The sequence below is a fragment of the Oncorhynchus mykiss genome, chromosome 15 (genome assembly GCF_057628025.1).
Source record: "Oncorhynchus mykiss isolate SJ-2025 chromosome 15, ASM5762802v1, whole genome shotgun sequence".
NCBI lineage: Eukaryota > Metazoa > Chordata > Actinopteri > Salmoniformes > Salmonidae > Oncorhynchus > Oncorhynchus mykiss.
Window position 1 is genome coordinate 30702321 of NC_143036.1, and position 20845 is coordinate 30723165.

At 42.6% G+C, this 20845-nt stretch overlaps 1 protein-coding gene and 2 long non-coding RNA genes across 4 annotated transcripts in view; 1 reads left to right on the plus strand and 2 right to left on the minus strand.

Annotated features, from left to right (window-relative positions):
- LOC149977437 (uncharacterized) overlaps positions 1-1160 on the minus strand; it is a 38004-nt gene extending 36844 nt beyond the window's left edge. Inside the window, exon 1 of the long non-coding RNA XR_016486652.1 lies at positions 1033-1160. This is a non-coding gene — a long non-coding RNA (uncharacterized LOC149977437). The remainder of the gene's footprint in view (positions 1-1032) is intronic.
- Positions 1-20845, minus strand: part of dlgap1b (DLG associated protein 1b) — a 274671-nt gene that overhangs the window by 83165 nt on the left and 170661 nt on the right. For both annotated transcript variants that reach the window (XM_021563015.3, XM_021563016.3), the window contains exon 6: positions 15410-15662. In XM_021563015.3, coding sequence (XP_021418690.2) covers positions 15410-15662 — 253 coding nt within the window. The remainder of the gene's footprint in view (positions 1-15409; positions 15663-20845) is intronic.
- Positions 192-10845, plus strand: LOC149977438 (uncharacterized). Its single transcript, XR_016486651.1, has 3 exons — positions 192-319; positions 8176-8255; positions 10749-10845. It is a non-coding gene; the product is annotated as an uncharacterized LOC149977438 (long non-coding RNA).

Genomic DNA, 20845 nt, shown 5'->3' on the forward strand with positions numbered 1-20845 from the left:
CCAGGGAGGGGACAGGGGAGGGGTTGCCGGGTGTGGGATGCAGGCGACTCGTCTGTCACACGGCTGGGACCCTCAACCTATCACCTATCCCATCCTACCTTGCTCTGACCAGCAACTGATGCAGGGCTGGCAGACCTGGTTTCCCATAAAGCCTTGTTACTTTGTAAGAACAACCCCGGAAATTCCCCTCCCCTTGCGGTCTATGTCTCTTTCCAGACATGTCAAAGCCATATAGGCCCCTCAAACTCAACTCTGGACCTCATGGGTGCAATTAATTGTCTGGTAGAACAGACACCCAGCAGGCTCCGGACCTCTTAGGGTAAGCGTTGACTACCCATGCTATAGGCTATGTGTTCATATGCTATTTCAGGGCTTGTTTCTGTGTACCTCTGTGTACATGGTTTGGTAGGAAAATGGAATGAAAATGTATGACATGGTTCCAGGCTTGTACCATGTGTTGTGCACCTGCTATCCCACAATAAAGATAAGTCACTAAAATAAAAATTCACTAAAATAGACTGGCAGCTGGAAACAGTTCAAAATATCTGGGCTGACCGGAATCGCACTGCACTCTCACTAATGGCAATTGAGAAATAGCATGGAAGCTTATCACAGTATGCTCTTACAAAATATGTTTTTATATTTCAAACAATTTGTTGTAGCCTACAACACAGTACACCTATAACTGTGACAATGACGAACAGTCATGATTGTCATGATTGTCATTTTCAATCAAGTTGGAAAACACACAATTATTACTATTATACTTATTAGCCCATTGTTAATATATTTTTTTCTATTCATGTTGGTTTATGTAAAAGGTCCACATGATATACAAATACGCAGATTTGTCATATCAATATCATATCATATCACAAATCGAGTCCTTTGTTTATGCTCTTCTCATCAAGCATGAGTAAGCAGAAAGACTCTAGCATGGGCGCGAGGCCACCTCCCGGCTGGCACAATCACACGAACGAAGAAACACAACTCATTCATAGGTAGAGAGGAAGAAGAAGAGACATTACTCACAAAAGCGTATCCAGTGGTCACACATACCGAACAAGTTACAGAAATACGGTGAAGTGAAGGAAAAAGGCATCAGATTTAGGGCGTTTCGCTCTCTCTCTAGCCACAGCTTCGTTTGATTTGGTGGCGGTGCTTGCCCTCTCTTCCTCGCGTAGCCTATGATTCGATTTCAGGAGGGACGCGCAGCAGTGAGCAATGCCAACGTTGCGCCCCTCTGCCCTACTCACAGACATGCAGTGGAAAAGAAGCTGTCCCGGCTTGCACTATCAGCACACGGGTGTTGCCAACAAAAAAAAACGTGATTTTTTAAAATGCAGTTTGTCACTAAAGTTATGTAGCCTTACACGACCGTTTGTTACACCCAAACTCTGGCAAGTAGGTAGGCCTACGTTAAAGTACAGTGATATTGGCAGATGGCATATAAGGCTATACTTCACCGTTGACAGTGACAGGTGAATTGAGATGGCTCTTTAACAAATTGAATTTGAAATGTTATCCCTTATTGCATTGCGAGCAGACTGTACCGTCTACCATCCTACATAGTATATTCTCATATCTGCCCCCTAGTGTCAGACATGCTTTACAACAGTATCAGATGAGGAAGTTACAGTATTGGTTATCAGATACAGTGCCTTGCAAAAGTATTCATTACCCTAGGCGTATTTCCTATTTTGTTGCATTACAACCTGTAATTTAAAGGGATTTTTATTTGGATTTCATGTAATGGACATACACAAAAAGTCAAAATTAGTGAAGTGAAATGAAAAATATAACTGAAAACCCCCCGGAAAAGTGGTGTATGCATTTGTATGCACACCCTTTGCTATGAAGCACCTAAATAAGATCTGGTGCAACCAATTACCTTCAGAAGACACACAATTAGTTAAATAAAGTCCACCTGTGTGCAATCAAAGTGTCACATGATCTGTCACATGATCTCAGTATATATATATACTGTATATATAGCATTCCTCATATATATATATATATATATATATATATATATATATATATATATATACACACACACCTGTTCTGAAAGGCCCCAGAGTCTGCAACACCACTAAGCAAGGGGCACCACCAAGCAAGAGGCACCATGAAGACCAAGGAGCTCTCCAAACTGGTCAGGGACAAAGTTGTGGAGAAGTACAGATCAGGGTTGGGTAAAAAAAACATCAGAAACTTTGAACATCCCACGTAGCACCATTAAATCCATTATTAAAAAAAGTAAAAAATATTGCACCACAGTAAACCTGCCAAAAGTGGGCGTCCCACCAAACCTCACGGACCAGGCAAGGAGGGCATTAATCAGAGAGGCAACAAAAAGACCAAGATAACCCTGAAGGAGCTGCAAAGCTCCACAGCGGAGATTGGAGTATCTGTCCATAGGAGCACTTTAACCCGTACACTCCACAGAGCTGGGCTTTACAGAAAAGGACCACTTTAAGCCGTACACTCCACAGAGATGGGCTTTACAGAAGAGTGGCCAGAAAAAAGCCATTGCTTAAAGTGTTTGCCAAAAGGCATGTGGGAGACTCCCGAAACATATGGAAGAAGGTACTCTAGTCAGATGAGACTAAAATTGAGCTTTTTGGCCATCAAGATAAACACTGTGTCTTTCGCAAACCCAACTCCTCTCATCACCCGAGAACCCCATCCCCACAGTGAAGCATGGTGGTGGCAGAATCATGCTGTGGGGATGTTTTTCATCGGCAGGGACTGGAAAACTGGTCAGAATTGAAGGATGGCGCTAAATACAGGGAAATTCTTGAGGGAAACCTGTTTCATTCTTCCAGAGATTTGAGACTGGCATGGAGGTTCACCTTCCAGCAGGACAATGGTTCTAAGCATACTGCTAAAGCAAGACTCAAGTGGTTTATGGGGAAACATTTAAATGTCTTGGAATGGCCTAGTCAAAGTCCAGCCTTCAACCCAATTGAGAATCTGTGGGAACCCATCCGACTTGAAGGAGCTGGAGCAGTTATGCCTTGAAAAATGGGTAAAAATCCCAGGGCTAGATGTGCCAAGCTAATCGAGACATACCCCAATCGACTTGCAGCTCTAATTGCTGCAAAAGGTATTGTCTTTGGGGGGGGGGGTATAGTTATGCATGCTCAAATGTTCAGTTTTTTTTGTCTCATTTCTTGTTATGCATCCTCAAAGTGGTAGGCATGTTGTGTAAATCAAATGATACAACCCCCCCCCCCCCCCCAAATCAATTTTAATTCCAGGCTGTAAGGCAACAACATAGGAAAAATGCCAAGGGGGGTTGAATACTTCGCAAGCCACTGTATAATGTAGCCTGACGACTCACACTAAGTGGTGGAAAAAGTACCTAATTGTCATACTTGAGTAAAAGTAAAGATACCTTAATAAAAATGACTCAAGTAAATTTAAAGTCACCCAGTAAAATACTACATGAGTAAAAGTCTAAAAGTCTTTGGTATTAAATATACTTAAGTATTAAATGTAATTGCTAAAATATATTTAAATATCAAAAGTAAAAGTATAAATTATTTCACATTCCTTGTATTAAGCAAACCAGAAGGCACGACTAATTATTTTAATTGTTTTTACGGCTTGCCAGGGGCAAACTCCAACACTTTACAAATGAAGCATTTGTGTTTAGTGAGTCCACCGGATCAGAGGCAGTAGGGATGACCAGGGATGTTCTCTTGAAAGTGTGAACTGGCCATTTTCCTGTCCTGCTAAGCATTCAAAGTGTAACGAGTACTTTTGGGTGTCAGGGAAAATGTATGGAGTAAAAAGCACATCATTTTCATCAGGAATGTAGTGGAGTAAAAGCTAAATAAATAGTAACGTACATACTGAAAAAACTACTTAAGTACTGTAGTACTTTAAAGTATTTTTACTTAAGTACTTTACATCACTGCTCACACTAAATTCTTCTGCTGCTCTGTCGTTCACTACATCATTTGTGGTGATGAGGGGCACAAGGGGCATTGTACAAAACAAAGCCATCAGCTATTGGATCGTCTCTAACCAAATCAGGGCATCAAAGCCAATGACACAATTTCAAACTGCCGCTTTGACCACATGTGTTCTGGAACTGGCCCAACCCATCGGTTTCTGGAACAATCAGACAGCCCCAAATGTGTTGTGAAGGGTCGGGGAGGTACTCAGATCCCATACTCATTGTGGAGAACAAATAAAGTCTGTGGGCGTGGCGTAGCGTTTGGCCGGAGCAAGGAGTGGTAGCCAGGAATGATATACAGGTAGCCAGGCAAGATATACAGTACCAGTCAAAAGTTTGGACACACCTACTCATTTAAGGGTTTTTCTTTATTTTTTTACTATTTTCTACATTGTAGGATAATAGTGAACACATCAAAACTAAAAAATTACACATGGAATCAGGTAGTGATCAAAAATGTGTTAAACAAATACATTTTAGATTCTTCAAAGTAGTCACCCTTTGCCTTGATGACAGCTCTGCACATATTTGGCATTCTCTCAACCAGCTTTATGTCACCTGGAATGCATTTGAATTAACAGTTGTGCCTTGTTAAAAGTTAATTTGTGGACTTTCTTTCCTTCTTAATGCGTTTGAGACAATCAGTTGTGTTGTTGTGACAAGGTAGGGTTGGTATTCAGAAGATAGCCCTATTTGATTAAAAAAAACAAGTCCATATTATGGCAAGAACAGCACAAATAAGCAAAGAGAAACGACAGTTCATCATTACTTTAAGACATGAAGGTCAGTCAATCAGGAAAATTTTAAGAACTTCTTGAAGTGCAGTCACGGAAGCCACCGTAGCGCTATAATGAAACTGGCTCTCATGAGGACGACCACAGGAAAGGAAGACCCAGAGTTACCGCTGCTGCAGAGGATAAATTCATTAGAGTTAACAGCCACAGATTGAGACACATCTCAACATCAACTGTTCACAGGAGACTGCGTGAATCAGGCTTTCATGGTTGAATTGCTGCAAGGAAACCACTATTCAAGGACACCAATAAGAAGAAGAGACTTGCCTGGGCCAAGAAACACAAGCAATGAACATTAGACTGGTGGAAATCTGTCCTTTTGGTTTGATTGAGTCCAAATTTGAGATTTTTGGTTCCAACCGCCATGTCTTTGTGAGATGCAGAGTAGGTGAACAAGTGATCTCCACATGTGTGGTTCCCACCGTGAAGCATGGAGGAGGAGGTCTGATGGTGTGGGGATGCTTTGCTGGTGACACTGTCTGTAATTTATTTAGAATTCAAGGCACACTTAACCAGCATGGCTACCGCAGCATTCTGTAGCGATACGCCATCCCATCTGGTTTGCGCTTAGTGGGACTATCATTTGTTTTTCAACAGTACAATGACCCAACACACCTCCAGACTGTGTAAGGGCTATTTGACCAAGAAGGAGAGTGATGGAGTGCTGCATCAGATGACCTGGTCTTCACAATCACCTGACCTCAACCCAATTGAGATGGTTTGGGATGAGTTGGACCGTAAAGTGAAGGAAAAGCAGCCAACAAGTGCTCAACATATGTGGGAACTCCTTTATAGACTGCTGAAAAAGCATTCCTCATGAAGCTGGTTGAGAGAATACCAAGAGTGTGCAAAGCTGTCATCAAGGCAAAGGCCGGCTACTTTGAAGAATCTAAAATATCCAATATATTTGGATTTTTTTTCTTTTTTGGTTACTACATGATTCCATATGTGTTATTTCATATTCTACAATGTAGAAATTAGTAAAGATAAAGAAAAACCCTTTAACGAGTAGGTGTGTCCAAACCTTTGACTGGTACTGTAATCATCAACATTCACAGAATAAACACCAATGCAAACTTGTCAAAGCGTTTATTCTGTTTTCAAAATACGCATTTTTGAAATCTGTATTAATTCAAAAGAATTTAGAGCCAAGAAATCTCTATAGGATTTTTTTGACCAAGTAACTAACAAATGATTTTGGATTATTGAGGGAACTTTACTGTAACATATTTGACTTTCCAAAGCTTTGACCCTCACATTCAAATATCTGAGCGAGCAGATGGCCAATCCACAGTAACCGACAGCAACACCGTGAAGCCGAGAGATGTGTCTTTGAACGTCATAACAGACGCTCCCTACATTAGGCCTTCCATGTATCAATATCACAAGGAGTTTTGAATGAGCTTCACTGATGCACTCTCAATGTGGCCTTCATACCTCCTGTTGCCTTCCTCTAGCTCTGATAGAGGTAGTTGTACTGCAAGGCAGTAGGAGATGAGGCAATGTGCCATTCTCAGTGTCCTTAATCACACCATTCTGGTCAAAAGTAGTGTGCTACGTAGGGAAAAGGCTGCCAGGGACACAACCATAGAGATGTTGGAATTCACAGCATGTTCCCCATAAACAGAGTCAGTGGACTGCCAAAATCGCTATGCTACACCAAGCCCCTAGGGGCAGTGTTGACCAGCCTTGACCTCAAATACCAACTCTTACACAGATTTACACAGACTCACATAACATTGACTCTAAAAGTATATTTTGAAGCTTTACAGGCCTAACTCCATGTTCATGCAGCAGATCTGATTAAAAGTTTATTTTTCTAAACCCTTTTTGCAACAAAATATCATAGTTATCAGGAGTCCAAACAAACAGAGAATGTCATGTTAGAACATCAACAGTGCCCACATGCACGGCACACTGGCACATGCACCGCCTAAAGTGACGTAGCAGTACACAAATGTCTGTGTTACTTTTAGAACTACCTGCTGAAAATATACAAAATCTATGTAACATCTACAGTGCCTTCGGAAAGTACTCAGACCCCTTGACTTTTCCCACATTGTTACATTACAGCCTAATTCTAAAATGGAATTTTAAAAAATAGCCGATAATGACAAAGCAAAACAGGTTTCTAGAAATTATAGCAAATTTATTACAAATAAAAAACAAATACATTATTTATTTGGGTATTAAGACCCTTTGCTATGAGACTCAAAATTGAGCCAGGTGCATCCTGATGTTTCTACAACTTCAACTCAGTAAAAGGCACATGACAGCCCACTTGGAGTCTGCCAAAAGGCACCTAAAGGACTCAGACCATGAGAATCAAGATTCTCTGGTCTGATGAAATCAAGATTGAACGCTTTGCCCTGAATGCCAAGTGTCACGTCTGGAGGAAACCTGGCACCATGCCTTCGGTGAAGCATGGTGGTGGCAGAATCATGCTGTTGGGATATTTTTCAGCGGCAGGGATTGGTAGACTAGTCAGGATCGAGAGAAAGATGAACAGAGCAAAGTACAGAGGGATCCTTGATGAAAACCTGCTCCAGAGCGCTCAGGACCTCAGACTGGAGTAAAAGTTTACCTTCCAATAGGACAACGACCCTAAGCACACAGCCAAGACAACACAGGAATGGCTTCGGGACAAGTTTCTGAATGTCCTTGAGTGGCCCAGCCAGAGACCGGACTTGAACCTGTTTGAACATCTCTGGAGAGACCTGAAAATAGCTGTGCAGCAACGCTCCCCATCCAACCTGACAGAGCTTGAGAAGATCTGCTGAGAAGAATGGGAGATCTCCCCAAATACAGGTGTGCCATGCTTGTAGCGTCATACCCAAGAAGACTCAAGGCTGTAATCTCTGTAAGGTGCTTCAACAAAGTGCTGAGTAAAGGGTCTGAATACTTATGTAAATGTGATATTTCTAAAAACCTGTTTTTGCTTTGTCATTATGGGGTATTGTGTGTAGATTGATTGAATCCATGTTAGAATGAGGCTGTAACGTAACAAAATGTGGAAAAAGCCAAAGGGTCTGAAGACTTTCCAAATGCACCGTATTTAAAGCTTATGGACAGAGTGCAAATTACGGGGGGGGGCAGAGGGGACTCAACCCCCCCAGAATGAGAGATGAGGCCCCCAAAATGCAACAGAAATCTAACTTGGTGAAATCTAACTAAATAATGCTAATTTAACCATTCTCCTATTTGTTTAAAATGCCATTTGTACTGCTACAGTGGAAAATACTACAATTAACTAAAAGCTTATTCCAAATTAAACTAACCCTTTTAGGTGTCCTGTCTTTTCTTTCTACAAAAAAAAAATATTTTTTTACAGCAAGACACCAACTAATTCAGGCTACAAAAGTGTAGACCTAACGGCAATCGTCGTATGTAATTGTACTTTTTGATGTTTTGTAACAGATGTCTCTTTCATTAAATGGCGGGAGGGCAGTGCACTGTATGGATGCTGGAATTGTTTCGGAGTGGACCAACATGTGCAGGTATTGAATTTAATTTATTTTGCGCAACAGACACATATACAGCAAATGTGGACCCAGAGTATATCACTTGAAAGTATTCATCAAAACGCTCGTTTCCAAAGTGGTCCTCGATGGTAAAAACAATAACACAAGACATAAATACATTCATTTATATTGACGTCCTAAAAAGTGGCACTATTCACTGCACTTCACCCTAACCTTAAATCAACCATATTAATTTCACATTAAAACAATCTATTATTATTATTATTATTATTATTGCACAACATACCGATCCTTCAAATAAATACACCGGACCAGCAGTAGGGGGCACAAGGGTCAGTGGAGTGGTTTCCCTTACTTAGACAACCTTGTCCCAATGAAAAACTTTGCCTGCTTTTTAAAGCTATTTTTGCTTTTTATTTGCTCGATCTCCAAGGGAAGGCTATTCCATAGACGAATGCCTGTATGGAAAAACGTGCTCCTCGCAGTACTGTTTACTCTTGGGATTTTACAAGACAGCTCTGTTATTGTGACTGTGTTGGTTATAGACCATATCAATGCGTTTTTTCATGTAACCTGGGGCACGATCATTTAAGATGTCAAACACGTGATTAAGTTTAAGTTGGTCCACTCTGGACTCCAAAGGCAACAAGCCCACCTCCCGGAACTCCTGTACCCCTATGTGAGTCCTTGGGGGGACATTCAGCATATACCTGATAACATTATTTTGCATGACCTGCAATCTCTTTTTCAGCTTTTTTGATAGCCCGCTATACCAAGCAGAGCAGGCATAATCAAAATGACACTGAATCAAGGTTCAGACAAGCAGTTTCAAGAAGGTAGCTTCCTTCTTGAAGTGATTTGTTTGACAATCAGATGAAAACATCATGACGGATTGTGTTCATGCCACATTAAAAGGTAATGCACTTTTTACCGTTAAATGACTTGTCTTTACTATTAGGCCCATAAAGAATGCGTACCCACATAGGAAGTCCCGTGAAAAAACTAAGACTCACGAATGTCAAGGTGTAATTCGCATTCCGCTTATAAACATTGTCCGGTTATGTAATGTGACAAAGTAGCTCTCTGATGCAAGAACAGGCAGTCACCATTTTAGTACAGCAAAGGGCTATTGACTAATTCAAGGCCACAGGAATCCCATGGTAGTTCAATATAAAATCAGGAAGCAGACGCTCTCATTGAAACAGGGTAGGAGAAAAATATGTGTCCCAAATGGCACCCTATTCCCTATATAGTGCCCTACTTTTAACCAGGGCCCTGGATACACGGTGGCAGATTTCCCTAGCTTTAGATCTGCATGCAGAAGTGGCTTTAATTGAAGGTCACCTCACAGTGAAGGAATAGCTGATTTTACGCCTCTCATTACTGCAAAGTAGGAAAGCTATTTTTTTCTGTCAGATGTAGAGGAAGGAGATGAAGGAATGAGGAGAGGTGATGAGCAGCCTTCTATCTACCAACCAGATTAAACAGAAGAACAAGGCTGTGGTTCAAATGGCACCCTATTCCCAACATAGTGCACCACTGATTTGGGCTCTGGGAGGCAGCCAGGATAAGTGAAGACAGATGTAGGATGTAAGTGGTGTAAGATTTGACTGGAGGCGGACCAGTGTAGAAGGAGACTGGGGGTTTAAGGCGGTTTAAATCCTCACATTACCAGATTGGTATGGATTTTTCCCTGCAGATTTAAGAGAAGAATCACCACAGCTTTATTAAACCAATCCCAAGGAGCTGATGCCATGACCAACATTCCTATCCCAGGCGAGACCTGTGTCCCAAATGGCACCCTATTTGCTATATCGCACAAACAATTTTACCAGCACTCCATTGGCCCTGGTGAAAAGCAATTGCTCTACATAAGGAAACAGACTGGGGTTTGGGACGCAGGGAACTGTACCTGATATTACTGAGGGAAAAGTGAAGTGGGAGAGAGCATCAATTAAACACTACATTTTTTAACAGAATAGATCAAAAGATCCACTCTTATTTTGAATTCCTTTCTTCTGTTTTGAGGGTCAAAATGAGCATACATAGTCATACGGATTGCAGTGTGGCAGGTGGGTTTGACGACAGATTAGCATCTGCGTCTTGTGGTCAGAAAGGGACTTTTTTCTGTGTGCTTTGAACCAAAATGCCCCTTCTGGTACTGCGCAACTTCTTTCTCCTCTTTCCATCCCTTCACAGACGACATGCAACATTCACCACCGTGCCAAACTTTTCCCACTCGCCCTGTCCGCGTCCCAAATGGCGCCCTATTCCCTTCAGAGGGCCTTCTTTTTGACCCTGCCCTGGTCAAAAGTAGTGCACCATAAAAGGGAATAGGGCGCCATGTGGCACACATCCTCTGTATGCCTCCCGGCAGGTAACCTGTGAAATGTCGATGCTTTGTGCTCCACCTGTCCGTGAGTCGGTGGGTTTTGTGTTCGTAAGTGTGTTTGTGTGTTTCAGAGGGTATTTTTTTGATTGCACATCTGTTTCTCTTGCTTCTTTTAGGATGGCTTCTCTCTGGAACACTCTCAGAGGAGAAAGAGGGTGGGAAGAAGAATGCATATTCCATCATGTCCGTACGATGACGAGGTATTTTGTGTGAGCCAATGTTTTTATTAAATTTTTTTGTGAGTCATCCGTTGATGGATGCACAAATTGTCCGTCTTTTTATGCAACTTGTGTGATTTGATGGAGAGAAAGAAAAGAAAAATGTATGAATGCACATACTATTTCCTCCTTTTTCATGAGTCTCTGTGTGGCCGAGCCTTAGTCTGCAGGTGTGGGTTATTATCATCATGGCACAGTCAAAACTTGACTGACTGCTCAGTGGTGTTGTATGAACTGATATTTACTGCAAAAAGCATATTTGGGTGCTTTCCCCCTTCTATAACCTTCCAAAAATAACATTACTGTCTTCTCGCAGCACTCAGGATGAGTGAGATAGATAGATAGATAGATAGATAGATAGATAGATAGATATAGAGAGTGAGCAATAAATACTATTTTGTCCCGACATGAGCCTCTGTGTGCTTCTGTCTAAAAGACTGAGTGACTGAGAAAGACTGTCCTACTACCTAATCCTGTAATTCAACAGAATGACATTGAGAGCAAAGCCAACCTGAGCCCAGTGAGTGATACAGAGCTAAACACTTCTGCGTCCCAAAATGGCACTCTAATCCCTGTATAGTGCACTACTTTTGACCGGGGCCCACAGGGAATCCTATAGAGCGCTGCTCAAAAGTAGTGAACTATCTAGAGAACAGGGTGCCTTTTGGGACACGCCTGGTGTCTGCTGGGGTGACACTGCGGCACGTCTCGTTCAGAGAGACCCACTACCTTTGGTTGTCAGCATGAATCTACCTAACTAGTACTTACTGTGAGATGTATCATCCCACATGGCACCCTATTTCCTTTATAGTGCACTACTTTCAGAGGGCCCCGTAGGTCTCTGGAGTAGTGCACGGTGTATAGGGAATAGGGTGGCATTTGCGACACATCCAGAGAAAGTAGCAACCCTTGCCATGATAGACTGGTTACCATCTCCCCGAAGTGGATTAACCCGGTTGGAGCAGTGGTTAGTTAGCGAGTTTGCCTACAGTCTGGTGTTTGAACCCCACAAGCGGGGTTGGCTATCGCCGTTCACTACAATACTGCACATTATTGTTCCCATCTATTATGTATTCTACTGCCTGAAGGACAAATTCTGACAGCAGCACTGTCACATGCCAGGTTCTTTCTGAACACCATTTAGCATTCATGTCATTCAGTGGGGGGTTTAGTCTGCTACATATATGTGTCTTATCTCTGAACCTGCAGGGGCTGCACGCAGGCTGCTTCACACCATGGCACCCTCTGCAACCTGTGTGTTTGTATGTGTGTGTGTGTGTGTGTGTGTGTGTGTGTGTGTGTGTGTGTGTGTGCACACGTGCGTGCCCTGCCCACCTGCCTGTGTGCATGCGTCTGTGAAGGCAGAGTGAGAAAGGAGGGAAAAAGAAGTAGACAATTATTTAACGTGAGCAAGGACTTAGGAGGGGAGAAGTGAGGATGTGATGAATTACAAAGTGCCAGCGCCATGACAGTAATCTGGGCCAATCCCCTACTGCGCCTGGATTTTTAGTGCTTAATAATGTTATGACTGACACCACACCCTCTACCTCTCGCCTCTCTTTCTCTCAGTCTCCCCCGCTCTCTCTTCTTCCTTTCTTCTCTCTATGGGGACGTGTTCAACTTAGATCGACCCAGAATCCCCTGCAGTGAATTAAGGCCAGGGGTCTATCAGACTGAGACACACAGCCAGTCAAATCAAAGTTTATCATCACAGAACCAATCAAACACCCAATCAAAGCACCGAGTACTGCTACAACCAAAGGCTCTCGACGATAACAAACTACACCGCTTTTTAACGAAGCGCTCCAGGCTCACCATATAGTTCCAGTTGTCACATGATCACATGAACACATGACTCAATCTGGGTCGCCTAAATTGATGTGAATTAAAGGGCCAACAGCTGTTGCTGCTTCCGCCAGTCATCCCTCAGCCCCCAGCTACCGACGACATGCTGTCTGTCTGTTTGTCTGGGGCAGGAGGGTGTTGCCTTTACATCCTTAGCAAATGAATATTGATCGACTTCCAGGCAGCTCCTATGATGCAGGGCAGAGGTGTGTGTCTGTCTTTCTGTGTGCATGTGTGGGGGGTGTTGGTGGATGCTTGTGTGTGGGTGTGGAGCAAAGTTATTATGGAAAAACTGAAACTAAAAATAATCATGACATTTTTTTATTAACAAACTAAAACTATACGGAAACTATTATATTCGACTCCAAAACTAACTCAAATACAATGAAACCCTCAATGTATTATGTTCAGTTTTCAAGCTATTGGGGTTGTCAAGCTGCTGTTGTTTTTTTCAAGCTGTTGTTTTTTTCAAGCTGTTGAATCTGGCAGGTAAATGCAGCTTGGAGATGGCGATGTTTCAGATTCTGCCTAGCTTGTTCATCGCTATCACTAGCTATCAGGGGGAAAGAATCATCTGGGCAGCTATCTTAATTCTTCTTACGTACTACTAAAGTTAAAAAGCATTGCATTTGTGTAGACATGGGTGAGAGATTCCTTCCACCATATATTTGTTTTAACCAGTCTTGATGTTATTCTTTTTTAAATCACACTGAGATTGACTTAAACCTAAGCTAACCTATGACCCGGCCCATCAACTTATGTATTACTGCCCTACAGTTGCAAGAAGTGACATCCCCAAAAACACACAAAACTATACAACCCCAATGGCCCCTAGCCTCCCACACATGCTTTCTGTCCCTAACACTAACACTAAAACTGAAACTAAATAATGTGTGTGTGTGTCTGCATGACAAAACATGATCAAATACCACCTGTACTTGATCATGTTTTATCTGTCTCCTGCTCCCAGACCAGACCAGACCAGACGTCTGGCCCACCAGCAAGTAGAGTTCATGCCAATAGCACTTGATGTGATGAATGATGTCCCTCTCGCCTCCTCTTCCTCTGTGACTAGAGCTCTGTGTTCCGAATGGCACCTTATTCCCTTAATAGTGCACTACTCAAAAGTAGTGCATGGCCCAAGTATTGCACTATGCAGGGAATAGGGTGCCATTTGGGATGCAGGCTACATGCAGGGAATAGGGTGCCATTTGGGATGTGACCTACTAGAGTCCGGGAGGGGCTGCCCTCTATCACAAATCTCTCCTCGCAGAGATCAATATTACCCAAACAAGAAACGCAAACATCAAATTCCTCCTCCAGCCTTCACTGCCTTATAATTGTGTGTTTATTTTAAATAAACATGTGGCGAATCTCCGGATGACCTTACCTCCTACTCTTCCCACTGACTTAGTAAAATATATTGTTATCCTCCGCTGCCTTGGGAGGGAAAAGGGAATCAACGGAGCAGAATTTTAAATGGCACTAAATGAATGTTTGCGCTGAATCACGAGGAGTGCCTTTAACTTGACTGAACAGGTTTTGCCATCCTTACAATCTGCGCTAAATGGTTTTAATTAGCTGACTGTAACCTCGTTGGCTGGGTGGAAGAAAGAACTGCCTTTTAATCGGGATAATTAAAGAAAGAGAGATGAATGCACTCAGGCTCTGAGTGCCTACAATTTTCTTTACCTTTATTTAACTAGGCAAGTCAGTTAAGAACAAATTCTTATTTTCAATGACGGCCTAGGAACAGTGGGTTAACTGCCTGTTCAGGGGCAGAACAACAGATTTGTACCTTGTCAGCTCGGGGATATGAACTTGCAACCTTCCAGTTACTAGACCAACGCTCTAACCACTAGGCTGCCCTGCCACCCCAATGCAAGATGGTGAATTTTTATGGAGGAAAAAATAGACAAAGTAAACTCGGAACGCCAACACCACTCAACATCAATACTGCATGCAGCCCATGCACTAATGTTCTAGTTCAATGCTTTACTGGACGAGAGGCAGAGCGCTAAAATAAGGGCCCCATACAGACTTCGATCTGCAGGAACAATCTCTTAAAGGTAGGCCCAGTAGAGATACAGACACAGTTCTGCACAGAGGGGATCTAATATTTATAAGGTGATGTTCTGAGGCTTTGGGGTGTGTGTGTGTGTGTGTGTGTGTCTGTGTCTGTGTGTGTGTGTGTGTGTGTGTGTGTGTGTGTGTGTGTGTGTGTGTGTGTGTGTGTGTGTCTGTGTGTGTGTGTGTGCCCTTTGCAATCTCAACTCCTCTGCCCACTGCTGAGATGTCTACAGTATGAAAGACGACCTGTGCTGTATGGACTAAGCTGTCAGTGTATTTACACATGCAACGCTAATCCAATTAATGTCCCTTTACATTAGCAGTGCAATAGTACATGCATAATGCATTATATACATATAATACACGAGCAATTGTATTAGTATCAAATTCTACAATTATGTACTCTCTTTTTGCTCATCTTCATCAAGAGATCCAATCATTCCGGACCGCACTGTACATTGTACACATTTCATATGCAAATTTGGACAAATACTGTACGTATGCATGGTTTCAATACTACATGTGTTGTACCTAGAGTCTGGGTTGAACTGCTAGGTAGCTAAAGTTTTGTTGTATCGCTATGGCACATAATGTGTTTGTGTGTGTGTACAGTGTGAGTGAGTGTGTGAGTGCGTGTGACTGACCTGTGCTGCTCTGGATGGTCCTAACGGTGGTGGTCGTCCGGGAGGGTGGGATAGCCCTCATGTTGCCCCCCACCATGCTCTCCTCATCTTGGGAGCAAGAACCCTTCTCGATTGCACGGACGTAGCTGTGGCTTCGCATACGGAAGCAGCCCGACATGGGGAGGTCCAGGGCATCCACCGCCTGGGATTCCATCTCACTGAAGACGGACTCGCACACTGCTTCGATCTGCCCGTTTACCTCCAACTCGCTCACCTGCAGGGGGGCAACAGACCCGCACATACAGGAAATGGGGAAACACAGGTTAGAGAAACTTACGCCAGCACGAAGCCCCACATCTCCCCAGGGAGAAGCCTTGTACACAAGGGTTGAAAGTATATTCAGGGATTTTGAGGAATCCAAAAGACACAAAGAAATGTACAAAACAATCGGACAAAGTACTTAGTGCAGAGGGGAGGAAAGTTGTGGGGTGAAAGTTCACGGGCCATCCAAGTGCAGTGCTGTAGGGGTGTGTCGGCAAAACACATAGGAAGGGTGTATGTGTCTCTCCATGTCTACAGGAGGGAAAACTCACAACTTGTCTAAACAAGTGTCACAACACTGGAGAACTAAACTAAGGGAAAGTGTGTGTAGTGGTTGTATTGTCTTCACACTCCACACAAACCAAAAGTGTCCAAGGTGGACTTTTATTCTTCTAGCCTACTAGATTTGCATGGAAGGAGAAAAGAGGGAGCATGGGAGATGTAGGGTACCTGGGTGACATTTGCATGGAAGGAGAAAAGAGGGAGCATGGGAGATGTAGGGTACCTGGGTGAATTGTGACCGGGGGCTAAGCAGGATATGAAGGAGAGGAGGGAGGAAGACTTGACTGGGTGCTTGAGACCACATGTTGGATTGGGGGCAGGTGATTGGCGGGAGAGGGCTGCAGTATTGTACATGGAATCAACGTATACTTTTTGTTTTACAGCACGCGCACACACGCACACGCACGCACGCACGCACGCACACACACACACACACACACATACACACACACGCACGCACACACACACAGACGCACACACACACACACACACACACACAGACACACGCACGCACGCACGCACACAGACACACACACACACACACACACACACACAGACACACACACACACACACACACACACACACACACACACACGAGCCTGAGTGCTTTCCCGTTGTCTTCCTGTATGCTGCAGTCTGGTTGGGCTTTTTGTAGATGTCACTGTGGCTGACAGTCCGCTGCTGCCTGCCTCACACTAAAGACCTATGTGTGTGTGTGTGTGTGTGTTGACATTTTTTGTGTGTGGACATAGTAAACAAACCAAATTTAGACCAACTGGGGACATTTTGTCGGTCCCCACAAGGAAAAAGTATATTTCTAAGGGGTTTAGGGTTAAGGTTAGAATGTGTTAAAAATATGTTTCTTAACACTTATTTAACTAGGCAAATCAGTTAAGAACAAATTATTATTTACAATGACGGCCTTAGAACAGTGGATTAACTGCCTTGTTCAGGGGCAGAACGACAGATTTGTACTTTGTCAGCTCTGGGATTCAATCTAGCAACCTTTCGGTTACTGGCCCAACACCTTAACCACTAGGCTACCTGCCACCCAACTAGGCTACCTGCCTAACTTTAGGAGTTAGGTAAGGTTTATGGTTAAGGTTAGGTTTTGGGGTTAAGGTTAGGGTGAGGGTTAAGGTTAGGGTTTGAGTTAGGGTAATCAATTGTGTGTTCCCACAAGGTTAGTTAAACAATACTATGTGTGTTAAAAAAAAATGCACATTTCGGGTAAATTTTGCTGCCGAATAACTGACCCTCATTAACGGTCAACAAATGTTTAAAAAAAAAATTGAAACAATAAAATGATGCGACCAACAGAAAATACTATCAGAGCTCTATATATAAGGACGAGATGCTTATGTTTCCGCACTAACAATTGGAGTCGTCCCAAGGCGGGAAGGCAGGCGACAAGCTTAGGCCCAAAATAAGCGCAGTGAAACTTCTCGCTTCGCCCTCTTCCCCTCTGATACTATGCATGCATACAAGGACTGTACATTTTTCATTAAGAGCTTCATTGAAACATGCAACAATAGCCAGCCTAACATTGTACAGTCAAAAGGCCATAGTCTATTATTGAACATGCAACTCCTGTAATGAAGCAGCTAACAAAACGTCATTTTCAAACATTTGCCAAAATGCAATTCGCGGAAAACTGTTCGACACTGCGCACCTAATGTGAGCAGTTCCATATGTGAAAATGAAAATCTCAGTTAGACATTTAGCAACTACAATGAAGGGTTGCTAATATGACTAGGATTGTGCCTTTGGCTTCAGGATAAAGAAAGTAGATTTGAAATCCAATAGAACGGGAGAGAAATGCTGGTTAAAATGGCATGGGTTAGTCTGCCGCCACGTTTCTATGGATGGATTTTCGCGAGGCTACTTTGAAGCGAGGTAAGACATGCCTCCTTATTTGAAGTAAAGTAAAACATTTCAAACAATTATACTGCCTCAAGCTCATATTGCAAAGTGGTGGGTGATGCTCTGATGGTCAACGGTAGGCCGGCTATAGCCTATGCAGCCGAATGGCGAACAGGATGCGCGCTTTTCAATAAAAATATCTCCTTTTTAATCGTGGACACCAAAGTTGTTAACAAGCGATTGCATTTAGAATTATTATTTGTTGCGTAATGATTGGGCTCACAGAAGCAGATTTTTTGATGAGCTACTCTCGCAATATCTTACAGGTGGCAGACTATTCTGCTCCTCAAACTAGGCTCTGTTGCTGTGAGCGTGTGTTAAGTCAAATTCATGACGACTGACGAAAATACACACGCGCCAATTTAATTCCACAAAATTATGCAAATTAACCTATAGACCGATAAGCATGACAGGTCAAATGAATTTTTGGCAGCTAACCGATTAACATCCCTATTGTGTGTGTGTGGGCGTGTGTGTGTGTGTGTGTGTGTGTGTGTGTGAGAGAGAGAGAGAGAGTGAGCTGGGCTGGATCTGGAGAGGCTAGAGCAGGGAGGGAGGCTTGAATGCCTGAGGGCTCTGTGCCTCTCCCCGTGGGCCCCTGGAGGGCCACATTGTTGGTGCTCCAGCCAGAGGTAGCCCCATCCTCCTCTCCCTCCAAATGAGCGAGGACAGGACCACTACTCACTCTCCGTCACACACACTGTAACATCTTATTTCTGGGATACAGAACTAGTGGCAACTGAGCTGCCACCAACACGAAAGAGACTAAACCTTAACTTTGCTGGAGTATTGAAACACATCATCCCGAGATGTTTTGAAACATTACATGGTGTGTTGTAACACCATTTAATCAAGTGTGCAACACCTTGCCAGGGACTGGGAGCCCTACTGGGAAATGTTGAAAACATTGTGTAGGTGTTTCGAGTTCTGTTGGGTGCAGAATTAGATACATTATAAGCCTCTTAATATTATTTTGGTGTTTCTGGAGTATTTGAATGTTTACAATTGATTTATGTATCTGATCATTTGCCCGTTTAACCCATTTTGGCAGGCATTGCTGAGCACAGTGCTCCTTCCACCAACATTAACTAGAGGTTTTACAACAAGCATTGCAGGATACTGTATTTCCCACTACCATCAAAAATGGTAAATGTGGGAATGGGTCACTCTCATCATTGAATGTTATTTTCCTGAGGGTTTTGATGTCTGTTCATCATGACCCATTACACTTCATGGCGCAACAAGCTGCTTCATGTTAATATAGAAGTATATTTGTCTTTCCTCAAACACTGTGTAAAAATGTTGAATTTACCCAACATCCTCTAAAAAACAGAGCCACATGCAAGATAAGAAGTGCAAAGAGATTAAAAACAGACTCCCAATGAGTCCAACCACTCAATTTTAAATCTTTGGTTATCCTCAGAAAATATACTTACATTTTGAGCAACATATTCAATTGGATTTATTCTTACATTTTTTGATAGAATTACATGAACAAATCACTAAAATTACATTTTGTTGTTTTTTGTCCATTTCAATTCACTCCAGAAAAAAATACAGTGTGTCTGTGTGGTTCAGTGTGTAACATTTCTGTGAAATTCAAAGGAAATGTACCATCTTACTGCCTCAAGGGTTCAATTCCCACTTCCACCTGTCCCACTTTCAGTCTTTCTCTGTCCACTCCCGTTTCTAATCTGTCTAAATAAAGCGCTGAGAAAAAAAATGAATGTGGAATTCCCCCCGCAAAATATTCTCCACATGCCCTCATCATCAATCAATATTTAGGCTATAAATCATTTGCATTTCTTAATCATTTGATTGTATGAGAGAGATTTTGTTTTGTGTCTGTGTTTTGATAGAGCGTTTGTCATGCACTGAAACCCCACAAAGTGTTTTCACAACACTCTTCTAAATCACAAATATTCAGATTTAAGAAACACTTTGGGTTTTGAACACTTTTGGTTCAGAAAACTTGTCTGCTCACCTCCTTAACACAAGGACATATGAGCAGATGCTTAAGGTCTACTTTATAAAGCGTGCCACCAGTGCACATGGCAGTAATTGCTTTTAAACAACGGCTGTGAAGCATTACTGTGGCGAGAGACATAAATCACACTGGTTTTCCAAGGTGTGCTATGAGAATTAAGCATCTAGCAGGAAACAATGTATGTTGTATTACACGAAACAGAGCATTCGCCATTAGCTGATCTGCTAATGACCAGTGGTGGCTAGAGTTAAGTGAATGGAACGGTATCAAACACATGGTTTCTATAGGGGTATTGAGTGGCGCAGTGGTCTAAGGCACTGCATTTCAGTGCTAGAGGTGTTACTACAGAGCCTGGTTTGATTCTAGCCTGTATCATAACCGACCGTGATTAGGAGTCCCATAAGGCGGCGCACAACTGGCCCAGGTTTGGCTGGGGTAGGCCGTCATTGTAAATAAGAATTTGTTCTTTTTTTCTTTCTTTTTTTCTTTCTTTATCCAGGTAGGCCAGTTGAGAACAAGTTCTAATTTACAACTGGGACTTGGCCAAGATAAAGCAAAGCAGTGCAACACAAACAACACAGAGTTACACATGGGAAAAATGAATGGACAGTCAATAACACAATAGGAAAGTCTATATACAGTGTGTGCAAATGTAGTAAGATTAGGGAGGTAAAGGCAATAAATAGGCCATAGTGGTGAAATAATTAAAATTTAACAATTAAACACTGGAATGATAGACGTGCAGAAGATAAATGTGCAAGTAGAGACACTGGGGTGCAAAAGAGCAACAGAAGAAAATAACAATATGAGGATGAGGTAGTTGGATTGGCTATTTACAGATAGGCTGTGTACAGGTGCAATGATCGGTAAGCTGCTCTGACAGCTGATGCTTAAACTTAGTGAGGGAGAGAAGAATCCAGCTTCAGTGATTTTTGCAATTCGT